The sequence below is a fragment of the Myxine glutinosa genome, chromosome 6, assembly GCF_964187855.1.
Source record: "Myxine glutinosa chromosome 6, kmMyxGlut1.1, whole genome shotgun sequence".
Lineage (NCBI taxonomy): Eukaryota > Metazoa > Chordata > Myxini > Myxiniformes > Myxinidae > Myxine > Myxine glutinosa.
In genome coordinates, this window is record NC_136266.1 from 156,352,878 (window position 1) to 156,379,975 (window position 27,098).

Below are 27,098 nucleotides of genomic sequence, written 5' to 3' on the forward strand. Positions count from 1 at the left end.
CAACTGAACACACCCCAGTTATCACACACATCGTGTGTATGTATGTGTGTGCGTGTGTGTGTATGGCTACCGGTTTCACCGTTGACTTTAGGTTTGCTCTCCGTCTGTCCGTCCTGCCGTCCGTTCCACCTGTGGTTTTCCAGGCTTTTTTCCATGCCTTGTAACATAATACTTGGTACATGGCTTTTGCTATGACAACTTCCAGAACAAATTTTACCTGGTTCCACTTCTCCGACATGCACAGCATCGCCTCTATCTCAACCATTCCCATCATCCTGTCCAGTGCATCCCTGAATTCCTGATTCTCTGTCCTAGACCTTCTCGTTTATGGCCCAGATACAGACATAACACACACCATTTGCCTTTGTACCACCACCCATGCCATAACTAATGACCACCTTCTTGCTCATCTCTTCCGATACTATTATTCCTCCGCCATTACTCCTTCCCCCCCCCACCCTCGTGCAACAGCTTGTATCCTCCAACCAACCTCCTGGCCCTGTCCCCTTTCCATATGGTCTCCCACCCCACACACACACAACACACACACACACACACACACACACACACACACACACACACACACACACACACACACACACACACACACACACACACACACACACCTTCCAATCACCTTCTCTGCAGATTTTATTTTCCTCTTACCCTTTAACATATTGAACTGAAACTTGGTACCTGGCTTTATTATGATGAGTTAGAGAAACTGAAACTTATTCTGTAGCTTTGCCTACCTAAAACTATTTGTCCTACTGTAAATGGCTGAATTGCTGAGTTCAAGAATTGTGAATAAGAATTGCTGAGTGCTTTGCAATACATATCCCCTACTGAGGCACATATTGCAAAGCAATTCTCCCTCTCGTTTCATTTCACTGTCCACATTGACACGAAAATGGAAATGTTTCATACATACACTGACGATTCAAAAAGAGCTCATCACACCCTTTTCGCATTGAACAAGTAAATTTAATTTTACAGAAACGATTGTCTAAAATGTGCACATTTAATATATCAAATACTTTCCCTTCAATGAAGGAATCCTCACAAATCTGCGAGCAAGTTGTTCAACAAAACACCAATCTTACCTCAACTGTCCTCAAGACAAAGCCACGTCTCCCTCGAGATATCGCGAGATCCGAATGTAAGCTCCTTCACGAGTGCATCGAGTTTTAAAAAATTACACGACATTTAACTCATCTGTGCTTCAAAATTATTTTAATTTCTCGGATGACTTAGTTTAGACTAATTTGTTTTAATGTAATTGTCACTTGATTGTTGTTATTTCGCTGTGATCGTTTGAAATTCGTTTGACATCTTGAGGAGTAGCAAGAAATATTTTAAGCCAGCAGGTAATTTCTCCCTCTCATCTCCACCGGAAATTTCTATCTTCATTGCTTGAGGATATTTTAGAGGAATTTTTTTATCCTGAATGCAGGTCAAACATTATGTACATTATTGATTGGATTACAACAGATTGAAGGTTTTCACCAAACAGCAATTTCACTCATGGCGGAAATGACGTAATACAGTATTGACGGTGACAGGTAACGTGGTGAAGTCTTGGTTATTAATTTTTATTCCCGGGCTTTGAGGTGTTTTTCAGTGGATATACGTTTTGTTCATCGATTCGTTCATCGTGTTGCGGTCGTCATGGCGGAGATCTGGCCTGAACTCCGCGTTCAGTTGAGTGCGCCGGTCCGTGAAGCACTGAGGGAACTCGGCTTTAAGCACGCTACTCCTGTGCAGGTAAAATGTTTGAATAGTCAAAATGCTTGATTGATGTATATTCCATCCTAGCTTCGTAATTAAGTTAATGATTTAAACGCTAAAAGCAATAAACATAATGTGTCCATATCGGTGTTTCCAACGAGAGACTACTTAACAGCGCTATTTTGTCTATACACCGTATTATGGTTTATAAACGATTATTATTTTAAAAAAGCATTATAATTAGTTTGCAATGTTTTATATTTTCAGATTGCGACCATCCCGTTGTTCATGAGCAACAAGGATGTTGCTGCCGAGGCGGTAAGAGCACTTACCTGTAGAAAAGTTGTGCAATTATTTTTTGTTGTTTTTATTAATAATTTCACAATATTTGTCTGGGAATGGGAATATTTACCTTGAGAGCCATGTATATATATAGTACGTGTGCACTTGGAGGGGAATTAGGAATATTAGGATGATAGGAATATTAGGAAAAAAAAAAAAGTTAAGATGATAGGAGAGAAAACGAAGATGGTGCTGATGAGAAGAGAATTGGGAAGGAAGGTGTAACTGTATGGAAGAAGGTGGAGTGGTTAATGTTACTTCACCAGTAAAGGGATACTTGAGGTTGATCTGGGATTCCGTCCCTACAGGGCTTGCTAGTGCTTGCCAAGCTGGCTGTTCCTTATGAACGGGTTTGAATGGAGTGCTTGCTTGAGTGCTTAAGCCACTTGGCGAGTGCTCTCCAAGAAACTTGGCAACGGAACACACCCTGGATTTATTACATGCCAACGAGGATAAGCATCTAGATTCTAGACCATGACACCACAGGCACCGGCTAATTTCATGTCATCTCATCTCGATCTCGAGGAAATGACAGAATGAAATGGGTCGTGATGTCCGTCCATCTGGTTGTCCGTCCATTAACTTTTTTGCTCCTCCCTTATCACCTGGCTGATTGTTCTGAAATTTGACACATGAATACAAGGCGATGGCCCGCACAATTGCTCAGGCTTTGATTTTTCGATTTCAGATCATGGGGGTTCCCAGGGGTGAGGTAGGTGGGGTTACCTCCTGAAACTTTGGATCCATACTCGTCCCTTATTTACCAACCAATTGCTCTGCACGAAGGTGAAAGAACAGTGTCAGTTTTGGCCCTGCCCCCTGGGGCAGGGTCAAAAGGTCAAATACTGAAAAATGCAATCACGGGCACATTTTAAAGCATTTTTAAATGAGCCTTTGCATATGCAATCCATATCGGGAGACGCATGAAATATTTAGCTTTTTTTTTTTTGATTTGACCCCAGATTCATTCCCCATTCACATCTGAGTGTTTGTAAATTGTGTTGCATATTCACCTTTGCAGGTTACAGGCAGTGGAAAGACTCTGGCTTTCGTCATACCGTTGCTGGAGATTCTCCTACGTCGTGAAGAAAAACTTTCCAAGATGCAGGTCTTGTCCATCACCAAGCAACTCTTGCTTTGTTCATAAACTAAATACTATTGATATTGATTATTAGTGCTGATTTGTTTTGATGTATAGGTTTATTATTTTATTTGAATACATTTATCATTCTCTCTGGGTCAGTTGGTTTTCTCCTTTTCAGTTTCATCCCTGCTTTCCCCTTCCTCTCGTTCTTTCTATAGTATAAATTGTGTGCGGCTAGTTTACCCCCATGTGTCCTTCACCCCTTCCCCTCCTCCCCTTGCTCCGACTCTCATTCTCACTCTGCTGTTGGTGTTTCTCCCTTTCCATTTTGCTCTCACTCTTCCACGAGCCGCAATCGTGTGTGTGTGTGTGTGTGTGTGTACGTGTACATACGTGTACATACGTGTATATATATATTGTTACGGAACCGGAGTACGGCACTCCCCTTAGCGGTTAATCCCCCTTGTCTTGTTAAGCTGGCTGTCTCCGTTCCTGGACCCACCCCGCTCCTTTGTGGGATAGGATTGGCCAAGGTGATTGGTCAAGGGATTCCCGGACACCTCCGCCAATCCCTCCACAAAGCAGGTGGATGGCCCCGCTCGAATCCCGGACAAGATGGTATTTGCCGAGCGGTTTAGCAATCCGGAATCCGAGCCGTTAGCAATGGACTAAACCCGATTAAAAGCGGTTCGGCCAAAATCGTGCCACAGGTACTCAATTGAAAGAAATCACGAAAGCGATCGGACGAGAATGAAACCAAAGTAAGGAGGAACAGGTATTTATTATTAATTATACAAAAACCAAAGGAAGAGAGGAAATAAAAGTAATATACAGGAAAAGAAGACACAGTGCAATGCTTAAACAGGCTTACTTATACCCACAGGACAATACAAACAGACTCACACGAATAGGGAATTGCAGGCAGGAATGACTGGAGGGATGAGAAGGGTAGTCGGTCCACACAGCTGGCGGCAGGGAGGTCCGGGGATCGCGGCACGACGTCAGGGTCCCGCTTGAGCGTCCACGCTCCGGTTCCGTGGCGAAAAGCCGGTTGTCAGTGCTGGTTGGGATCGCCCACGAGCGTACCGACTCTCACTCGCCGCTGGATGTTCGCGCCAAGCAATTGACGAAGATGAATGATGGACGATCCTCTCAACTGGTACCTTCTCACCGTCTCTCTCCCTCTCTCTCTCCACCCTCTCGCGCCAAGGGTTTTTATTGTCATTACCACGCCCTTGGAACGTTCTCGATTTCACCAGACGTTTCTTTGCCACGCCCTTGGAACCTTCTCGATTTTACCAGACGTTTCTTTGCCACGCCCTTGGAGCCTGGTTGGTCGTTAGGGGCTCTCTGGCTCCACCTTTGATGACGAGGGCTCTCTGGCTCCACCTTTGATGACGAGGTGGGGCCACGCCCTTCTTCTCCAATCCTGGCCTCGTGGGCAATGGAGTTTGGGGCGATGTGGAGCCAGTAAACACAGCCCCATGCAACTTACTGGCACTTTAGGAGGCCATTGGGGATATTGAAAGGGATCTATCTCATTTGATTGATGCAATGCAGAGTCAACTATTGGAAACAGCCTTACCTGAAACACATAATAATGATATAACTATGAAAAGGGCTTATGATTCGCTACGTGTTGCAATGTGGACTAACTAGGGTGCAATTATTTTAATTAACAGCTAATTAAGGGGAAATGTACACAGGGGTTATTTATAAGGGAATTTACTACTAAGTTTACATGTGAAGGTTCTAAAAACCACAACTATATATATATATATATATATGTGTGTGTGTGTGTGTGTGTGTGTGTGTGTGTGTGTGTGTGTGTGTGTGTGTGTGTGTGTGTGTGTGTGTGTGTGTGTGTGTGTGTACCTGTATATGAATAAATAAACCGTATGAAATCTATTGGGATAACTTTAGACTTTTTCATAGGTCTTTAGAGTATTTGTAAGACCAATGGGGAAATATGATAGCCTTAAACCTCTTTCTTTCCGTTTTTATACTATGATATATAAATGGAAAGAGGTTTATGATATGTAAATGGAAATACCTGAAGTATATAGAAAGTTTTGCATTACCGCAAGGTTATATATATATATATATATATATATATATTTTTTTTATTGGTACCCCAATTTTTGGTCCTTTTAACCTCAAGGCCCCCTCTTTTGCTCCCCGTGATCCTGATTTTTCAACTCCCTTTATATATACTAGGGCATTGCCCGTACGTGGGTGCCCGTTCCTTGCCAAAAAAAAAAAAAAACGCTACCCGTACGCTCTACCCCGCCCGTACGCCCGTAAACAAAAAAAACAACGCTCTTCGCTTCCGCCCTTCGCTCTGACTGAATTGGGAGAAATAATGCGCATAAGAAATCGAATTACGTACCGTAATGGCGGTCAGCTCGTAACGCGCTCAGCTCCGCTCGTCTCACATCGGCCACGCCTACGCAACAAAGCGTTCTGTGATTGGCTGCCGGAAGTGAAGTCGTCACTGTCCGGAAGTTCGCAAATCGCAGTTACGATGAATCGTTTTAATTTAATCGCAGTTTGAATTCGTTTTAAAACATAGTTTAACGGCAACATAGTTTTCCAACGTGAAATAAATGAATACGCTGTCAAATGTGCCGTCCGAGGCAGAGTATGATCGCCACGTTCGGCACACGTGATAGCTCGCTGCTCTCTGATTGGTTGAAGCGTTTTTTGGACATAGCTCGGTAAGTACTTGTCCGATTAATTTAAAACCTTGAAAAGGCACATCCTCGGGTCCCCAGCAATATACCTGGCAAGTTTCAAGTATATCGGACCCGTGGTTGTCGAGAAACAGCGGTCACAGACAAACACACAGACACACAGACACACAGACACACAGACACACAGACACACAGACACACAGACACACAGAGATTGCTGGAATTATAGATAGATAATAACCACCTTTAGAGGCCATTTTTCCCCGCAAGCGGGGGTTGGCCTTTTTCGGGAACCGTGGTTGTTGTTGTTTTTCGGTCCCCTTTTTGAAGCAATGTTTTACGGCCGGATGCCCTTCCTGACGCCAACCCTTTTTGCCGCCTTCAACGACAAACAGGGAATTACCAGTGAACTGGTACTCAATTAGCCGACCTCGGAAGGATGACAGGCTGAGTCAACCCCCCTGGCGTTAATTCAACGATCGACCGGGATTCGAACCCAGGATCCTAGGATCCTAAGCCGGCACCCTAGCCGCTAGCCCAACACCAGGGTCCCTTTGTACTAGTGAATTTTGCCGCATACCAAATTCTTCTTCTTCTTTTTTTTTAAATACAAGATAAGAACTTTAGAACACACTTTCTGATGGTGCAGAATAGAAAGAGTACCTGACAAGTTCACTGATGATTTTGACTTTGAACGGCTTTGCGCGATTGCCTTTTGCTTTGCGGTCAAGCTGTCCTCGCATGATTTTTCTATTGGACATGTGCTGTATGTAATGTGGTTGGCTGTATGTAATGTGCTGTAATGTGGTTGTGATTGATTCTGTCAATACGTTATTTGCAGATTGGTGCCATAATTGTGACACCAACCCGTGAACTGGCTTTGCAGATTGAAGAGGTTTTGCAGCACTTCACACGCCATACTCCTCAGTTCAGGTATTGATCATGTTGTTCTCCTTTCGATCCTGCACAGCCTTTGTGATGCTGTGTTTTTAATGTGGAAATTATGGCCGTATACTCTTCTGTTTGCAAATGATCATATTTGCTGAAAAACCTTACAATTACAAAACCTTACCTTACAATTACACTAGAAATTATTAAGAAGTACTGAACTGCGTTCAGGATGTGTAACTGGACTTGAAAGCCAAAACTGAATTGTAGAATTGTCATCTTATAAATATCAAGTCCAAGCCACAATCACGTCTCTCACCTGTATGGTGCGACCAACCAATCAGAACTCACCTAATCAATTATCCTATCAGCATTACACTTACACAACCTTGTGCTGGCTTGGGATCCTAGGATCCTGGGTTCAATCCCAGTCGATCGCTGAATTAACGCCAGGGGGGTTGACTCAGCCTGTCATCCTTCCGAGGTCGGCAAATTGAGTACCAGCTTGCTGGGATGAATGATCACGGTGTGTACCCTGATTTAGAATAGGTACACCATATCCCTGCGCATCGTAAGAGCGTGACCAAGGGTTGGCGTCAGGAAGGGCATCCGGCCATAAAAACATTGCCTCAAACAGGGAACCATGATTGTCAGGGGGCCCACAAGGCTAACCCCTGCTCTAGCGTGGAAAATGGCCTTACAACGATCATTCATTCATTCATTCATTACACTTGGTACATGTCTCAGTGGTGTGTGTTTCTGTCAAAACGCTGATGCCAGCTGATGACTCGCTAATAAGTGATGAAAATGACTGCTTTGGGTGCCAACAGGATGGCTCGGCTGGTTTGGGGGGGGGGGGGGGGGAGCCCGACCGGTTTGGGTTTGCCGGCATGATGGCTCTGCCAGTTTGGGGTTGCCTGCCGGACGGCTCGGCCAGATGGCTCGGCCGGTTTGGCGGATTACAAGCAGGATGGCTCGGCTGGTTTGGGGTTGCCGGCGGGACGGCTCAGCCAGTTTGGGGGGACGGCCCAGCCGGCTTGTTTTTATTTATTTATTTATTTATTTTGTATAGAAGATCGAGACTCGTGTAAGAGCAAACATTAATCACAAAAAACAAACGGACACAAAAAACATATGATAAAGGGAGTGAGAGACAAGATAGGGAGAGAGAGGGAAGCACACAAGTACAACAGCAGAGAACAGGGACATCAGAAGATCTGTGGGAGGGAGAGGGCTTGGGGGGAGGAGGCATGGGAAGGTGGGGGTGGGGGGGGGGGGTGGGAGAAGTATAAAACACATGGACACTGCTAGAACTTCCAGGAAAGAGGTCAGTATTTCAAAAAAAAATGAATATGAGGGTGAATTAGCAGGGGTAGAAGAGATCAAGGTTTTGGATGGGGGAAGATAAGAGAGGGTGGTGAACAGCTGTTTTAAAGACCTGGAGGGAGGAGTGGGATTGAAGAGAGTGAGGGAGTTTGTTCTAGAGGCGGGAGTAAAGAAGAATGAAGGAGTGAAGGTGAGCAGAGAGTCTTGATTTTGGCAATTTCACCAGAAGAGGGTTGCTGGCAGATCTTGTGCGACCTGTCGGAATATTTGGAGGACAGAGCACAGATAGAGCTGGGGGAGCAAGGCCAGATAGGAGTTGGAAGAAGACAGAAAGACCACCAACCTGCCTCCGGTGAGTGAGTGAAAGGCCCTCGGAGTTAGCTTCATCGCGGGAGATTCCAATGATTCTGAAAGCTTTGGTTTCAACAGCGTGAAGCCGAGCTAGGTGTGAGGCAGGAGCACTAGCCCACAGACAGTGAGGTTGCAGATGGGACGGCTCGGCTGCTTTGGGGTGCCGGTTGGATGGCTCGGCCGCTTTTGGGTGCCAGCACGACAATTTGAACATTTGGGGTGCCTGCATATTTAGCAATACATGAAGTAGGTGTTTAGATTTGATGCAGGGATAGAGGAAGGGGAGGGCTGAAGTTGAGGAGAGGGTGCGGTGGTGTTGCCACTGTTCTTTTCATGGACGGCGTTTTAGTGCCCATCCTGAGTTGTCCTGTGGGCATTAATAAATCAATTGCATTGAATACAATATTACAGTCAACCAGACCAGACAGGGAATACAGATTACTCCCTGCAGGTGATTGTAGAGTCAGCTTCGTTTTCACTTACAATCCAATGAATATTGTAGTTATTCTGAGATGGTTTCCAGAAGCTTAGAATTTAAAATCCTTTACACAGTACTTTCACGCAAATTTGAACCTGCACCCTCTGAGATGCCATTTTCTCACCACAAAGTATTGTTCCCTCTCTAAATTTCCTTTGTAGTTCCTTATTTTTTATATACTGTACCTTTTCTTTGAAAAAAACACAAAACAAAAGTACCAGTGAAAAAAAAACTACAAAAACTACATTGTGTCGTTCCATTTAAGTATTTTTGGGTACTTTGGTATATATTGTCAACCATGCATCATGATCAACATTTGCTTTGATTTGTTTCAAAATATGGATTAAATACAAGTTGCTAAAATGTATGTTATGATTTGTGACAGATTTCTCAGGAAAGTTGCTGGTAGTTTCCCTGGTCTTTGCTGCAAGGGGGTACTCCTCCCGTAATAATCTCTCATGTGTAGAATGGTCAGTTGGTCACCTCATTGTAATGGAACAAACATTTATGGTTATGTATTGTTACAGACGCGGTTTTGGATGTTAGTTTACCGAGCGGTTTGGTATGACCGCGTCTGCACAGTTTACCCGATTATACTCGAACGTTGGCCAAATCGTGCTATGCTAAATCAATTAAGGAAAGGACACAACGGCTGGGTTAGATGACAGGACACCAGGGGTACAGTTCTCAAGACCTCCGGAGGAGGTTATAATATTTGTATGCGGAACGTTTAGATTACAAGGACAAGAGGTACAGCATAGGAAGGTGGGCACTTAATCACGGTCTTATAGTAGCCCTGACAGACCACAGATAAACAGGACAAGACTGACTCACACAGGGATTGATGGCAAGGAAGGGCAGGTAGTCGATGGACAGCACAAGGTGCACCTTGGCTCAGGGACAGGATAGCGCGGTCCAAAAGATGCAGGGAGGTATCGTCGCGCTGGAGGTGGCGTCTGGTTCTCTTCAAGCTGGGGGCGCATCTCACGTCACGTCCGGTAAGTGGCTGCGTATATCCAGCGGGGAGTGACACGCCCTCGGCTCGTTAGCTCCGCCCCAGATGGAATCGGTCCGCCGCTTCTTATTGGGTGCGGGGGGGTTACCAGGCTCCGCCCTTGACGAGGAGCTGACAGTCAGCCCCTTCGTGGTAACCCCGTCGGAGCACATGGGCAATGGCGGCTAACCAAGCCGGAGTGAGGACGCACACTCCCCGCGCGCTGTTGTTGTAGTTGTTGTTGTTGTTGTTGTAGTTTCATGAGGAAGATGGGAGGAGGTATGGGGAGGTCCTAAACTCACTACTGGTGCCATACAATCACATTCTGGTGCAACGAAGAGTCAGAATTAATGGAAACGAGTCCTTAACTGACATAGACTAAGAATAACTAGCAAGATGTCCTATAGTTGTCTACGTGAGATGCGGTGAACCTGGGCACGACATTTAATGGGGGAAAAAGGGGAAGGTCGGTTCTACAGAGTGTTGTTTACAGACAATGGGACTAGGGAATGGGGGATTGGGGATAGTTGGGGAGTACTGGGGAAATAGGGGAATATTTACAAGCGGATATGGATGGGGGCCAAATCCCATATCCGCAACAGTATGTATGTATATTTGTGACCGAAATGTCTTCTTCTTATTCAAATATATATAAAACTGAAAAACAGTCCGTGAAGCCGTGAGGTGGTGCAGTCGTGTGACTATATATCTATTAATTACGTACTGTTTGAATGTCGGTTGCATCCTGTCTATTATGTACGTCTATTAATTACGTACTGTTGGAATATACCTTTTGACATTTCGACTGATATAGTGATATACCTTTCGACCCTTTTGACCAGTGGTTCTTAACCTTTTTAAAGGCGCCGAACCCTAACGAAACCCACCGAACACTCGCGGAACCGCTCAAATTTGACCAAAAAAATTAAGAAGAATTGTATCTTAATGCGTTTTCTGTTCTTCTTTTCGGGAGGCGATCTGGGAAATGCGTGGTTTTGTTTTGGCAAGGGCCACCCTCAAATCATTTTCGCATGCAAGCCTACTCCTTTTCTTTGTTTTAATGTCCACCAGTTTCGAGAATGCATGCTCGCAAAGATACGTTGTAACGAACGGCGTGAGGATCTCAAGGGCAATTTTAGCGATGTGAGGATACCCTTCCATTTGGCGGCACCAAAACGTTGAGAGCGTTGTTGTGCCGAAGAGTTGTTGTTGAGTCTGGCTCTGCTGAAGTTCGATGAGGTCGTCGAGGTATTGGTCGCTGACATCTGCCGTTGCAACGTCGAAAGTAAACGGCTGCCGCACCCATGCTGGGTATTGCTCTTGGTCGGGGAAGTAGGCGTCGAATGACTTTCCCAGCTCATCCAAGTGCGTGGCAATTGCTTGCTTCAGCTCCCCCGGTACAGCAGTGCCTCCAACTTCAGACTCATCTTCGATCCCGCTCACGCACTCGTCCAGTAGCGAAAAGTTTGTGAAGTTGTCGTTCTCTGTTCGCCGCCTCCACAACGATAACTTCTTTCGGAAAGCGCTCAGGTTTTCTTCAGATTCGATGACATTCACTCCACCGCCCTGCATCTGGCAATTGAGATGATTGAGTGCGTTGAAGATGTCAGCCAAGTATGCCAAGGCAAGGATGAACTCTGACTCTTGGAAGTGCGTTGCATGGCAATGCTGGTGTTCTCGCAAAAACAGGGCTAATTCTACACGCAAGGCAAAAACACGGCTCACTACCTTCCCTCGTGATAACCATCGAACGTTAGAGTGGTAGAGAAGGACTTAGAATTCAGAGCCGATTTCATTGCACAGCTCTTTGAAGATGCGATGATTCAGAGCACGGCTTCGCACGTAATTCACAGTTTCAACGACGATTTTCAGAACATTGGCCAGTTTTGGAGGCAGGGTTTTTGATGCCAGCGCGTGTCTGTGCAGGACGCAGTGTGTGACGATGATGTGTGGTGCATCGGCCTTCACCAGCACTCCAAAACCGGAGTTGCATCCCAGCATGGCTGGAGCTCCGTCCGAGCAAACTGCAGACACCATGTTCCACGAGAGGCCGTTGCTTCTGAAGAAGTCGTCCACAAGCTTCTTCACGTCAGCTGCCTTCCTCGTTGTTGTGAGAGGCTTGCAGAACAGAAAGTCTTCCTTGATCTCGTCTCCTTTGACATAACACACAAATAAGATGAGCTGGCTCAAATTTGAAACGTCGGTGGTCTCGTCGAGTTGAAGGCTGAATTTTGTCGGGCTCGCGACTAAATCTGCAACTACCTGGGCGAGGATGTTGTCACTCATGTCGTCCATTCTGCATCTGATGGTGTCATTTGAGAGTGGAACGAGAGACAACTTGTTTTCAGCAGCTTTTCCCAGCATGATGTTGGCCATCTTCAACGCGGCCGGTTTGATGAGTGTCTCGTCAACGGTGTGCGGTTTGCCCTGCTTTGCGATCAGGTACGCAACTTCATACAACGCGGTGAGGATCGGTTTGTCAATTGGAATGAAGCCGAGAGTGGGCAAGGTAGCACTTGCGTCAAATCGGACTCTCTTCAATTTGAATTCATCCAGCGTTGCGTCTTTGTACTGCCCCTCGCCGTGCAGTTTTTTGAAGTGTTCCCATAGTTTTGCTGGTGCTAGGCTGCAGTTGCTCAACTTGACATTGCAAAGCATGCATTGAGGACGCTGACTTCCGTCCCGTTCCGTCAAACACGTGAACCTGTACCGCACGTAATCCTCCGACCACTTCCTTTTTTTGCTCGACGTACTGCAAAAAAGAAAAGAAAAAGGTAACAAACTGATCTTAATTGAGTTCGGGCAAATAATTACATGACAAAAATTGAAAAAGGAACATGCTTCAATATAATCAGTACCCCTCTGAAAATGGAGAAATTTTAACAAAGAAAACATAACTTATAGTTACGATGACGGGATTTATTATCTACTCAACTCTGTCACCTCAAATTCCATTATAATATTACATAGAAAACTGCGAATATTTGTTAGTTTTGAATTGCGACCAAAGGAGTTATATCACCTCCACCTAATTTTCTGAGTAATTCAATCATATTTTATAATCACCATCCACTTTTGACTTTAATATAACTCTGAACCCGCCCTGCATATCCACAAACATTTCCAACTTACTTTTCAATTGATCAGTAACTCCAAAGTAAGGCGCGACCAATGACGCACGGCACACGGGAAGCTAATCGGGGCTATTCACTGGAATTTCCGAACACCTGCAAAGTCCAAAATCCAGTAAGTAAGTAAGCAAGTAAGCACCATCAACAGAATAATTAGCAAGTTGCTCATTGATTCAACTTACTACAGTCAGTGTGAAACAACTTATCTTAAACACAGACCAGAGAAACCATGAATGGGATGGGAATACAATTACAAATAACATTTCCATTCATTCGTAACATACATAGCAAAATATTAATAATATTAATAATAAGCGTAATTACACACAGATTCAAAATTAATTGATACAAAACCAAAAAAAACAAATTGCAATGCGTTTCGGAGGACCTCCGCCGAACCCCTGAGACTGGCTCACTGAACCCCTGGGGTTCGGTCGAACCCAGGTTAAGAACCACGGCTTTAGACCGTCTATTTCGACCTTTCCACTGGTATACCTTTTGACTCTTTAGACTGCTGAGACCCCTTAGATCTTTGAAGACACATAAAGACCAAAAAGACTAAAAGACCCAAAAGACCCAGAGGACCAAAAAAGACCCTAAAGACCACAGATTCCCTTAAGACGCTTTAGACAAGCTTGGACCCTTGACCATATCGAGCTTTAGACCACACAAATAAATTATAAATAAATAATATCACCAATATTACAAATAAATTTGTCCAAAAATATGTTTGTGCAAGGAGGGGGGTGGGGGTGGGGGGGGGCAGGGAGGGGTGGGTTGTCATTGCTAGAAGCTCTGATTTTAGCAAACGGCAGCATGTCCTCCAAGAACACCCCTCCTCCCCCCCCCCACCCCCCCCCCCCACCCCACCTTTTTACCATGCTCAACAAAATGATGCCCACCACAGTTACCTCCGCCACTGAAGGTGTACAGAGGTTCTGTTTTCACCCCTGCTTGTTACATGGCAAAAAATTTTTTTGGATAAGTATGTTGATCACTCCTTTGTGTGCGTGCGTATGCGTGCGTGCGTGCGTGCGTGCGTGTGTGTGTGTGTGTGTGTGTGTGTGTGTGTGTGTGTGTGTGTGTGTGTGTGTGTGTGTGTGTGTGTGTGTGTCCCCGCTCACTTATACTTGCCGACAGGTCACAATTTTACGAAACTTCACCAAATGGTAGCGATCGTGGTCCGACAAAATCCTACATATGTTTAAGGTCAAAAGGTCAACCACTTTTTTTTCGAATTTCAAAAATCCTCAATTTTCATCCGATTGAATTTGAATTTGAATGGGATTGACATATAAGCGAACAGAATTCAACCACCCACTATTTTTGAGATCAGCATCGGCCAAAAGGTCAACATAGGCCAAAGGTCAACAACCATTTCAAATTGATAAAATCCTCAATTTTCATCCGATTGACTTGAAATCTGAATAGGATCTGCATATCAGCTTGCTGAAACCAACTACCAACCATTTCTGATGTCAACCTAGGCCAAAAGGTCAACATAGGCCAAATTTCTCAAATTGTCAATTTTCATCCGATTAACTTAAAATTTGAAGACGAATTGCATATCTGGTCACTGAATTCAACCCCCAACTATTTTTGAGGTCATCATAGGCCAAAAGGTCAACATAGGCCAGATTTCTAAAATCCTCAATTTTCATCCGATTGACTTGAAATTTGAATTGGATTTTCATATCAGCTAGCTGAATTCAACCACCATCTATTTTTGAGATCAACATAGGCCAAAAGGTCATCATAGGCCTATGGTCAACCACTTTTCACAAATTTCTAAAATCCTCAATTTTCATGCGAATGCCTTGAAGTCTATATAGGATTTGCATATCAGCTTACTGAAACCAACCACCAACTATCTTTGAGGTCAACATAGGCCAACAACTCAAATTGTCAATTCTCATCTGATTAACTTAAAATTTGAAGGCGATTTGCATATCAGGTCACATAATTCAACCACAAATTATTTGTGAGGTCGAAAGGATGCTCTACTGAGCGCCATTCTACTTTGTTCTCTTTTGCCAAATGTCACTCTATGAGTGATTTGTCAGCTGTCAGCAGGCTATCTCAAAGCAGGCTATCTCAAAAAGTTAATGATTGATTCGGATGAAATTTATTGGAAAGGTTGGTTGTGTGACAAGGACTAATTGATGAGGTTTTGGTGAAGATCTGAATCAGAATCCAAATACTGGACTTTTTCAATGTGATTTTTCACCGTAGAGATAGCACCAAAAACAATATATTAGACAATATCTCAAAAGGTTATGAATGGATTCGGATGAAACTTGGTGGATGAGGTGGTTAGGCGATAAGAACAAGCCGATTCGATTTTGGTTCGGGTCCGGCCTATTCGCTGGGATACAAAACGTAAACTGTTTAGCCTGGCGGTGGTATGTGCTCTACCGTGTGCCAGTCCAGTTTTACATTGCAATCCTCCACCGTTTTATGTATAACTTGCCGATTGTGTTAATTTAGTATGGCATGTAAAATAACAATGTGTGGTTCATGACTACATGTCTCATGATATCTTCAGTCATTGTTTCCTAGGTGATAACCTTTCTTGACTTTTTATAATACGATATTGCATATTGTATGCCTTTTTCAGCCAGATTCTTCTAATTGGAGGAAACAACCCATTAGTCGACATCAAAAAGCTTCGAGAAAATGGGTATGATGGACTTCATTTGTCGTGCGTTGTTTCGCATTCTGGGTTTCTGGACAGGCACATGACTTGAAAACTGCATCTTGACTTGCTTGTACCGTATTGTTGAAAATATATGATTGTTGTGCGAACAGGGCCAATATAGTTGTAGCCACACCAGGACGGCTGGAAGACCTGTTTACCCGTCGGAAGGATGGGCTGGACCTGGCTGGTTGTGCTCGCTCTTTGGAAATTCTTGTTCTTGACGAGGCCGATAGACTGCTCGAGATGGGCTTTGAGGCAAGGTCAGGAAAAAAATAATTTTTTTATCCTCATCCATTTATTGCATGAAGGTGGTGAAATGGGTTGTGAATTTTCATTCATCATGTGGGGATTTTGAGCTGCTACTGCATTATCCATTCCTCGGGTTTCAGCTACATTTCAGTCTCCGAGTGGTGTTGGTGTAGGAGGCTTGTCACAACATTAACCTGCAGCTGCAGAGAAATGCTATGTCCCTCATTATATTATTTAAGACCTCTGAGCGATCCTTCACTTTATTTGTTAATATGAAATCGGATGTCATTGCGACAATCAAAATAGGCCATATATTCACCGATGTTCGTCTACCAAGGTATTCCAGATCAAGCGTATTGCTCTTCGAGCATGGAATAATGTGCTGGTAGTTGAGCATTGGGAACTCTCAACAAGACGTGAATGCTACTATGGCTAGGATTCATATTGGACAGATCGCCATTCCCCTCCCTCCCTTTCACTCCCCTTTCCAGGTATTTTGAAGGATCGCCAATCTGACAGAGTACAGAAATTTCAACTGAGCAAAGAAGTGGATTGCTGGTGGACCAGACCGCATGCATCCTGCAGATACCTGGGGGGAACAAAGCACGGAGAAGGAACAGGGTGCAACATCAGAAAGGAGGTGGAAGAAGACAGATAGACCACCGACCAGTCGGCGATGGCAAAGTGATAGGTCCAGAGATTCCAATGATCTTTTGAAGGCTTTGGTTTCCAAGGCATCAAGCTGAGCAAGATGTGAGGCAGGGGAGCCAGTCAAGAGGGGGAAGGAGGGGAGATGAAACCAGGGGGGGGGGGGGGGGGGGTAGGTGGATAGGAGTTCAGGTGGGCCAAGGAAGGACCGGGGGGGGGGGGGGGGGGGGAGGGGGGGGGGGGCGAGGGAGCAGTATTCCATCAGGCTGCAGATGAAAGTCTTGTAGGTGGATAGGAGTTCAGGTGGGCCAAGGAAGGACTTCGGACGACGGAACATGCCCAGTCCGTGTCTTGCTTTGGAAGCCAACTTTGAAATGTGGCTTGCCCAAGAGAGATCATCTCTGAGTGGGACCCAAAAGTTGATTGTGATTTTGCTTATTGATTTTTCGACTGGTTTTTGTTTCTGGATTAGACGAATTGAATTTATATTTTACTATATATATATATAGTCATACCCCGTTTTACGCTATTTCGACCTACGTCAAATCCGACTTTACGCCACTCTTCTAGAGTAAATTTCAGTTCAGCGAACGTCATTATGTGCGACTTTACGTCACTCCTACGTACGTGAAAAAAAAATTTTTTCCTTAAAAATATATTTAAAATAAATAAAATAGTACATAAATTAACAATAAAAGAAGCTAAAAAACAATTTAAAATACAATAAAAAGCACATTTAAAAAATATAAAAATGTATACAGTATACTGCTGGTTCTCATTCAAAACGGAGGCGACCTACAGTATTCCTTTACTGTGTCTGTGTTAGCCATGGGTCCTAAGAAGGATAATGCTAGTGTTTCCAAGCGTAATGTGGTTACGATGGAAGATAAGTTAAATCTGATTAAAAGGTATGAAAAAGGTGAAAAAGTGTCGGTGACAGCGCATAGACCTTATTGCGAATCGGAACAGCAATGCGTCATGGGATCGGAAAGGGGCAATAGCGCCGCCAGCGGTCGCTGTCACTTTGACAGACTGCTTGTTTACATTGACACACTATGTGATCCTTACCACTTTAAACTACTTTTAGGACTTTTTTACTGTGACAAATTAACTGTGAACTGTGATCAGCTCATGAGCCAGTATTTGCAAACCAAGGACACCGTCGCAAAACTGAAAGCCACCATTGCAGTATGTAACGAGAAGCTTACTGTTTCGGACATAGCAAACTGTGATGAACTTGTGAAACTTTATACAGGTTTACCTAGTTATGACCTGTTTAAGTGGTTATTAGCAGAAGTATCCCCTCATGCACAGAACCTTCATTATTATAAGGGGAAATTATCAATGGAAGACAAGACCTGGCAAATAAACAATATTACAAAACTCGGAGTTAAGCGATCTCAATCTTCAGAGGATCAATTACTCATGACACTCATGAAGCTTCGGCTTAATCTTCGTGACGAGGACCTCGCATTTCGCTTTGGATTAGGGCAAAGCACCGTCTCCCAAGTTTTGTTCGCAAGTGTACAGCCAATATAAGTCAAGACCTACTCTCAAGTGCCTTGTTGGTATTGCACCTCGCGGAACAATTTCATACATTTCCAAACCTACAGGAGGAAACACGTCGGACAAAAAAATTGTAAAGATGACGAACATTGTGGACAAGTTCCAGCCCGGCGATATTTGTATGGCTGATCGAGGTTTCAACATTCAGGAACTGTTCTTGCATAAGCAGGTTGTTTCTCTTCTCCAATGGGAACCCCCCTTTCCCTCAAATATTTCTTTAAATCGCTGGATTTTAATGCCAAAAAACGCTGAATTTCTTTCACATTAGCCATCTTCTTTTCCGTAAACACAGCGTCGATCGTAGACAGACGCTTCCTCTTCTGGGTTCGTGTTTACCTTTGCCCCAATTTCGATCCCATCATGCTTTGCGGTGGAGCGCCCTCTGTTGATATTTACCGATTCGCGATAAGGTCTGTGCCTTAGGGCTGCCACGGTCGACGGTATCGACCATCATTCATGATAGGGAACGTATTCTCGCATACGTCACTGAAAAAGCGCCGCCGGCTGAGACTGCTAAAATGTGTTTTTTGTGTTCAGAAGAGACGCCATGTTTAAGGTGAATAACATAATCTTATTAATTTTATTTATTATTCTTTACAAATTCATTTATTAATTGTGTTCATTACTCATTAAAAAATATGACTAAAATGTGTTTTTCGTGTTCTTTAAGGTTTAGCGATAGTTATATACTTTCGCGAGTTATTTACTCTAGTTTTACGGTGTTTGTTTCTTCATTTTAAGGCATTTTTAAGGCTTTTTTTTTTTTTTTTTTTTTTTTTTTTTGTATACAATATCGAGGCTCGTGAAAGAGCTAAAAGGCATTACGCCCGGTTTACGTCAAAAACTGAGTTACGTCACGGCTTATGGAACCAATTAATGACGTAGGCCGGGGTATTACTGTGTATGTATATATATATATATATGTCGGGGGGGGGGGCATGGGGGGCCCAGCCACGTGACCCAGGGCACCTGAGAAATATATATATAATTGTCTTTCTTTTGCTTGCTTAAAAAAAAGCTAGATTCAATGCAAAACATGTTGTCCCACGGCTCGGTCAGATCCAGCCTTGGAGACGTTTTTTCAACATCTTCTAAAGGGAGAAGGTTATGAGAATAGTTGCCATTTGCCTTCAAGTTAACCTCGAGCAGAGTATGATGTAATATGTATCCTTTGATTTTTATGTGCCTGGCTCAATATGTTTTACTGCCAAATGTAACACAAGGGATCTTGTTTATGAGAACGTATCGCTGGGCCTTGTGAGCCCAGCTTGTTTGGAAAAAGAGCTTGAGAAATATCTTACTTTCACACACATCTGTGCCTTCAAACTCAGCCCCCTCTTGTCTGAGGTCACTACTTCAGCGGAGACTTTTTTAGACTGTTCGATTATATAAGGAATCATGTTTCAGAGTATTTTCAGTACGGCTCGGACTTGCACGGTCTTGTGTGACAAAGCCCTGCGATTTCTTCCGGTCGTGCTCCACAATTGTGTTTGCTCGATTATTAAACCACATTTGCTGCTTCAAAGGTGCCTCTTCTTGAGTTCTGGGGAGGAATCCCGACATATATATATATATATATATATATATATATATATATTGTTATAGATCGCGGTTAGATGTTATAGACCGAGCGGTGGTGTAAGACCGCGACCTAACAAAACTCACCCGATTCACCCAGACTTTGGCCGTATCGCACCGTAGCTGCCCAATGAGGGGAAAAGACAAAAACGACGAATGCAAAGAGGAAAACGAAGGCAAAGAAGTTGGAAATACTACTAAATTTATTTACTATGTACACACATAAGCAAGAAGAAAGCAGGCACGTTTATTTACAGGCACATGAGACGCAGGTGACACAGTGAAAATGATTAGCTTATGCAGACTTGACTTAACTACCCAGGACAGCACAAACAAAGACACTGACTCACTCGGGGAATGCCAGGAATGGCAGAAGGTGGACGGCTGGAGGTGCACGCTTGGTGGAGCCAACACGGAGCTTGGTGGAGCCAACACGGAGCTTGGTGGAGCCAACACGGAGCTTGGTGGAGCCAACACGGAGCTTGGTGGAGCCAACACGGAGCTTGGTGGAGCCAACACGGAGCTTGGTGGAGGGGAACGCTCGGTGGAGCCAACACGGAGCTTGGTGGAGCCTTGGTGTGACGGGTTCTCTCTTCTCTGTAAAAGCTCAACCGTCTTGTCTCTGGTAAAAGCTCAACTCTTCCAGTCTCTTGCAAAAGCGAATCTCTCTGACTCCTCTCCACGGCTTGGGCTCCCTTGTGTCTGCCGGTAAAAACTCATCTCTCTTGGCCACACCCCTGCCTTGGGTTATATAGGCCCCCGCCCCTCAACCTTTGCGAACCTCCCCGACCGCTCTTCCTCCGCCCTCTGTAGCCAAACCCCTGGCTCATGGTTGGTCGAGCGGGGCTGGTTCACTCCTCCCCCTCTATGACGAGGTGGAGACACGCCTTTCTTCCCTGACTCGAGCCTCGTGGTCAATGGCGGTTATTGGAGGGGAGGTAATATGGGCAATCGAGGCTCGGCAATGACGAGAGGGGATGTAATATTGGATGGAGATTTTGGGGATGGGAAGGAAAGGGGATCTATTCTCTTTCACTGGTGCAATGGAGTACTTTCAATTAATGGAAGACACAGCCTTATGCTAATACACATAATAAGGATATAACTGTCAAAAGAAAGGATATATCGTGTCCTGCATGTATGTTTTATGGACTAACTACGGAAACGCCCTTTGACCTTTATACAACCACAAACGGAGGGAGGAGGGGTGATATTTTACAACAACCTTTTACAACAACATTTTACCACAACAACAAAATAAAAAAAACATTCTCATATCCACAACACTGCACCCTCCTCCCCTTAGGCACGTCCCGGGCCTATTACTTTTACCTTAGTGTGGCACGTAGGTGTAGTTCCCTCTACTTTTAACCTGACCCTGAGTGCGACAGTTTAAACATAAATAAATGTGTCCCGCTGCTCCATTGCACCCTGCCTAACAGACTTTCGCCCACAGTTAACCAAATTGCGGAATGGTCTTCAAACTATACACTGACGGTGGGGAGCATTATTTACAATGACTCTGCTTTTATTTACAAAACTAACCCAGGACCTGTAATTGTTCTTTCTGGGGGGGAGACAGTCTGCTCTGCATCGACGCACCATGAACGCACCCAAAAACGCACCAATACACACCCAAGCACCAATCGGTGCAGTCACCATTGTTCAATGAATAAAATAAAACCAACAACCCCTAACCCTGCAGGTGTCTCTTGCTCTTCGGCTCCCTCTGCTGGTTATCATTATTTCTTCCAGTTGTTGTCATTTTCATTTTGCTTTGCTTACTGGCGGCCTATTTTCAATAAAGTGTGCCCAATGTGTCCTTATTTATTTTATTTATGGCCCACAGGGCCGACTAGTGTGGTTCACCTGTGGGGCATCGGTGCCCTGTGGCCAAGGTCCGCCAGCAAGATTTCGGGCCCTCATGGCCGGTTCCAGCAGAGGGGCCATGCCCCAACCCATGGGGTCCATAGGTGGTGCTCGGCCACAGACATGTGGTCCATAATGTGGTGCATCGATGCAGACAGCTGGTTCTGGGAATTTCGGGCGCACAATGGCCGACCCACGCACGCTCCCCTCGGCGCCCAGGTCCTCATGTGGGAGACAAAAAGGGGGGACAAGACAGATGAGCGAGGGGTAAGGTCTCAAGGGTACACATCAAAAAGGGCAATGCAAGGCGAAATGCGTATGGAGGGCGAAGTGAGAAAGCTCGTCCCTACCGTACGTCACCCCCCTGTTACCGAGCCCACCCTTGCCCTTACCCCATATGTACAAAACCTACACATTACCAATTCGTCACTACTGTCACGTCTTCCCCATATTTCCCCTATATCAAATTCGTCACCACAATCCCTCTACTTCAAAAATTTGCCATCATCAATTCATCATCAATCCTCATAAGGAGGCAGAGATGGAACATCAAAGCACAATGTCACACCCACGTCATGATGCGTCTCACAATCCAAAACATTTGCATCATAAAAATAATTAAACCATGGCATGGTGTGGAGTACCTGTCACCTCAGGTGAGTGGATGCAGATGGTGCGAGGAGACTTCATCCTAACTACTTTCTAAAATGACTTTAACACACTTTACACTACCCGGGGTCTTTCTCCGGCCAAACCATTGGCCCTCTTACACTATGGGTTCTAACAACCAATCCCCATTGACCAAACTGTGGTGCTTCTCAATTTGGGGTCTCACTCCCCCGATTCATCTCCCGGTGCCCTCGTACAATTTCTGGGCTGCGACGTGTACCTCTCCCAGTGGGTCTACCCACCTGCACACCTCCACCACTGCAGTTGCCTCCGAGCTTACCTGCTCCTTACCCTAACCTAACTACCTGGGGAAGGCCCTCTGGCGCTCTCCCCACTCGGTGCCCTCTCTGGCACTGGGCTGCCCGATCCACACCCGGGATCCTCAGGCACCCACTCACAACTACCGGCTCCCAGAGCCCACCTGCGGCCTCACCTGGCCGACATCCTCACAGTGGTGGAGTGCCCAACCAACTACACACACTAACAGGCTACACGCCCAGCCATTTCCACAACACTAATGCACCCATCCACAACACCATTCTGCAACCGCACCACAAATGCCAATATCCAACCACAATTTACCTATACCCTCTACCTAACACTTACACTACCCGCCCCGGGTACTCGTGAAAGGGGTCCACTCTTCCCCCATCCACACCTTCGCACCATGCACACCACTCCGTACCACTTACTCCAACTCTCTCCACACACCTGTACCTGCACACCTGTGCTCTCACACCTGGTGCCACCTGCACCCTTCTCTCCCCAAGCGCATTCGCGCTGATCCACAACACTCATTACTCACACACTGTTCCACACACCTGTCCAGTTGCACACCTGTGCAATCACACCTGTTCAATTCTCACACAGCATCATCTCATCTAACTACTCCCCTCTGAAACTTGCGCTTCCCAGTCGTCCCTTTAAACTATTGCGCTCCCACGTCATTATCATCCATACTAATCTACCTGCGTCCCCACTACAGGTATCAGTCACTAACTAAACTTAACGTCACCTAATGTCAATCTTCGCTAGATCCCTACACACCATATCCTAACCCACCCGGGCTAGTTTTCACTGCCATACACCCCATAATCTAGTGCTCCTTTGCCCCCACTGTGAGGGATGGTGGATTTGCCATCCCACCACCTCGGGGGTCTCTCACTACCAATTTCGCTCGTCCAAATTCCAACAATTCAAAAATTTTCCATTTACTGCCAATTCCATTCACTTTTCTAAATTTCGTTTTAAATCACTATCACTATCACCATCACCCGTATACTTATTACATCCTCTCGGTGCGCCAATTCACATCACCCGTCTACTTATTACATCCTCTCGGTGCGCCAATTCACATCACCCGTCTACTTATTACATCCTCTCGGTGCGCCAATTCACATCTACAGCCCGGCTTCGTACAGCCGAGCAATGAACGCGGGTCGTTTTGTGCCAGCGGCTGGATACGTCCCGCATTCGGGGCAGGGACGGGGGCTTACCCGGGCCGAGATCCCATGCACCACTTCGGCGTGGAGCCATCCAATGTCCCGATCTCGACCTGCCGGCACGTCTCAATAGAAAGTGGTCGCCATGACGACCCTTCCTATCGAGCTGCCCGCTCCGCCTTGTGGAGCCCGGACGCGGCCGCTCCACGCGAGGCCCAGCGTGGATCGCGCACGGCGGTCCTTTCGAACCCGCCGTGGCTCGGATCTCCGCTGGTTCTCGCGGCACGCGAAGCCCGGCACGCACCGAGGGCCCGATCCGGCTAAAAGTCGACCTAACCTTTAACCCGGTTACCGTCGACGCTTCACCTGCAGGCCTACATGCATACGCTACCTCTTTCTTGCTCATACATGCAGCCGTTCCCATTCTCCTCGTACCTTTTCTTTCACACCTCGGTACACTCATTCCGCTCACCGACTTGGTCACACACCTGACCACCGAACACTTTGGCACACATTCGTTGCTCGCACACCTCACCAATACACCTCTTCGCGCCCCTTTCTCGGTCACCTCCTTTGTGACAATCACAGGTGTGCTCTCACCCGCACACCCAACCACGTGTCTCACTACCAATTCCAGCGTGCATTCCCACTCACGCTCTACCATTCCAGGTGTGCATCCTTCTATTCCAGGTGTACATCCTCGCTCACCTGCCACAACCAACTCACGCTCCGTTTCACTCTCACTACTCTCACCTCCACTCTCGGTCGCGCACTCACCCTTACTCTTGACAGCATGCGCTTTCCCCATGCACCCGTCCGTTACACACCTTTCTCGCGCATCCTCCCGCGCACACTTCTTCGTTACTTCCTCCGTAACACTCACCACAGGCATGCATTTTCCCTTACTCTTGACAGCATGCGCTTTCCCCATGCACCCGTCCGTTACACACCTTTCTCGCGCATCCTCCCGCGCACACTTCTTCGTTACTTCCTCCGTAACACTCACCACAGGCATGCATTTTCCCTTACTCTTGACAGCATGCGCTTTCCCCATGCACCCGTCCGTTACACACCTTTCTCGCGCATCCTCCCGCGCACACTTTTTCGTTACTTCCTCCGTAACACTCACCACACCGCGCTTCCCTGTGCTCCCTCGCACACGCGCTTCGACCAACTCACTCTTGACGGCACACTCACTCCTCGGCGTGCACTTTTTCCTCACACACCCCATGGTCGGACATTCTCGCACACCTCTTTTTTCGCACACCAGACCTGTCGCACACTTCACCAACGGCCTCTCACGAACACCCGGATCCAAACCAATCCCCAAGCCGACTGAAGCTTTCCTCACATCATGTACATTGCCACTCACCTCCGTACCTCGTCGCACCTCCTTTGCCACCTGCAAACTTTTTATTTGGTTAGTGAGCATCACATCATGATTTGAACACAGACCTTGTACATATTCCATGACTTCCTCCTTTATCTCCCTCTTAGTTTCTGTCCGTCCCTTCTTAATTTCACTCACCTCTTCTCCCACTTCCTCTAATTTTTGTTTAACCTCTTTTATTTCTCGGTGCGTCCCCTCAAGTTCGTCCTCTAAGGCTACCGTGACCGTCTCTATGTGCATCCTCACCTGCCGGTCCTTTGTCTCCATTATCTCTGTCACCTCGTCCACCCTCATTGTCAGTTCCTCCCTTACCATCTGACATTGCCTCTGCGTCGCTATTAATTCGTTTTTAATTTCTTTTTGTGTCGCCTTCAACCCTCCTAGTACCGCAGTGTTCTTTTGAACCTGCTCCACTAACTTAGTTTGTCCCTCTGTCAGCTGCTCCACCTCCTCCGTCAGATCTTCTATTCCCCCCTGTAACTTTGCCGTATTATTTCTCACCTCTTTCTCTATACGCTTTTCGCCTCGCTTTACCTCCTCGCGCAGCCCCGAGACCTCCTCACTCACCCCTCGTCGTATTTCCTCCATCTGGTTCCCCATCTGTTCGATTTCCCGGGCGGATTGTTCCCCTATTTCCCGCAATTTGTCCTCCATCCTATTTTCTAACCCCATTAACCCATTTTTCACCCCCTCTAACTGATTCTCCTGGGCAGCCATTCTATTTTCCACCCCCATTAACCCATTTTTCACCTCTTTTATCCCGTTGTCTAACCCCTCAAAATTATTGTCTAACTTCTCACCGGTACCCCTCGCTTCGTCCCTCATTACCCCCAATTGCTCACTCTGAGCATCCATCCGGTTCCCCATTACCCCCATTTGGTTTCCCATCCTGTTTTCCATCCCTTTGAAATTATCGTCTGTTTTTACCATAAAGGCCATCATCTGTTTCATAAACAGGTTCCAATTCATTGGCATCTCGGGTTCGGCTACCGCGACCATGGGCGTGGCTAAATTTGGTGCCGCAACAACCATGTGCGCGAGGACGCCATCTTGTGCACCTGATACACCCTCAACCACACCTTCTTTACTCTCCTCCACCCTTTCCTCCACATACATTTCCCCGAGATCCTGGGTCGATTCTACCCCGTCTATCTCTCCCACCGGCATCCCGTCGCCTTGAACAGCCATGGCGCGATTTCAAAATTCGGGTTTTTATACAACAAACAAATTTCGGCTTTATAATTTCGAGCGCGTAAACGCGCTCCGGGTCCGATCCCACTCCTGACACCAATTGTTATAGATCGCGGTTAGATGTTATAGACCGAGCGGTGGTGTAAGACCGCGACCTAACAAAACTCACCCGATTCACCCAGACTTTGGCCGTATCGCACCGTAGCTGCCCAATGAGGGGAAAAGACAAAAACGACGAATGCAAAGAGGAAAACGAAGGCAAAGAAGTTGGAAATACTACTAAATTTATTTACTATGTACACACATAAGCAAGAAGAAAGCAGGCACGTTTATTTACAGGCACATGAGACGCAGGTGACACAGTGAAAATGATTAGCTTATGCAGACTTGACTTAACTACCCAGGACAGCACAAACAAAGACACTGACTCACTCGGGGAATGCCAGGAATGGCAGAAGGTGGACGGCTGGAGGTGCACGCTTGGTGGAGCCAACACGGAGCTTGGTGGAGCCAACACGGAGCTTGGTGGAGCCAACACGGAGCTTGGTGGAGCCAACACGGAGCTTGGTGGAGCCAACACGGAGCTTGGTGGAGCCAACACGGAGCTTGGTGGAGGGGAACGCTCGGTGGAGCCAACACGGAGCTTGGTGGAGCCTTGGTGTGACGGGTTCTCTCTTCTCTGTAAAAGCTCAACCGTCTTGTCTCTGGTAAAAGCTCAACTCTTCCAGTCTCTTGCAAAAGCGAATCTCTCTGACTCCTCTCCACGGCTTGGGCTCCCTTGTG

General features: G+C 46.0%; 1 protein-coding gene across 5 annotated transcripts in view; it reads left to right on the forward strand.

Moving 5' to 3' along the window:
- The first annotated feature begins 529 nt into the window (after positions 1-529).
- DDX55 (DEAD-box helicase 55) overlaps positions 530-27,098 on the forward strand; it is a 117,112-nt gene continuing 90,543 nt past the window's right edge. For 4 of the 5 annotated variants that reach the window (XM_068118846.2, XM_078780822.1, XM_068118844.2 and 1 more), the window contains exons 1-6: positions 1,508-1,764; positions 1,996-2,046; positions 3,092-3,178; positions 6,689-6,780; positions 15,633-15,695; positions 15,824-15,973. In XM_068118846.2, coding sequence (XP_067974947.1) covers positions 1,669-1,764; positions 1,996-2,046; positions 3,092-3,178; positions 6,689-6,780; positions 15,633-15,695; positions 15,824-15,973 — 539 coding nt within the window. In that variant the 5' untranslated portion in view covers positions 1,508-1,668. Of the gene's footprint in view, positions 1,765-1,995; positions 2,047-3,091; positions 3,179-6,688; positions 6,781-15,632; positions 15,696-15,823; positions 15,974-27,098 lie in introns of all 5 variants that reach the window. The other variant, XM_068118847.2, reaches the window with a different exon arrangement.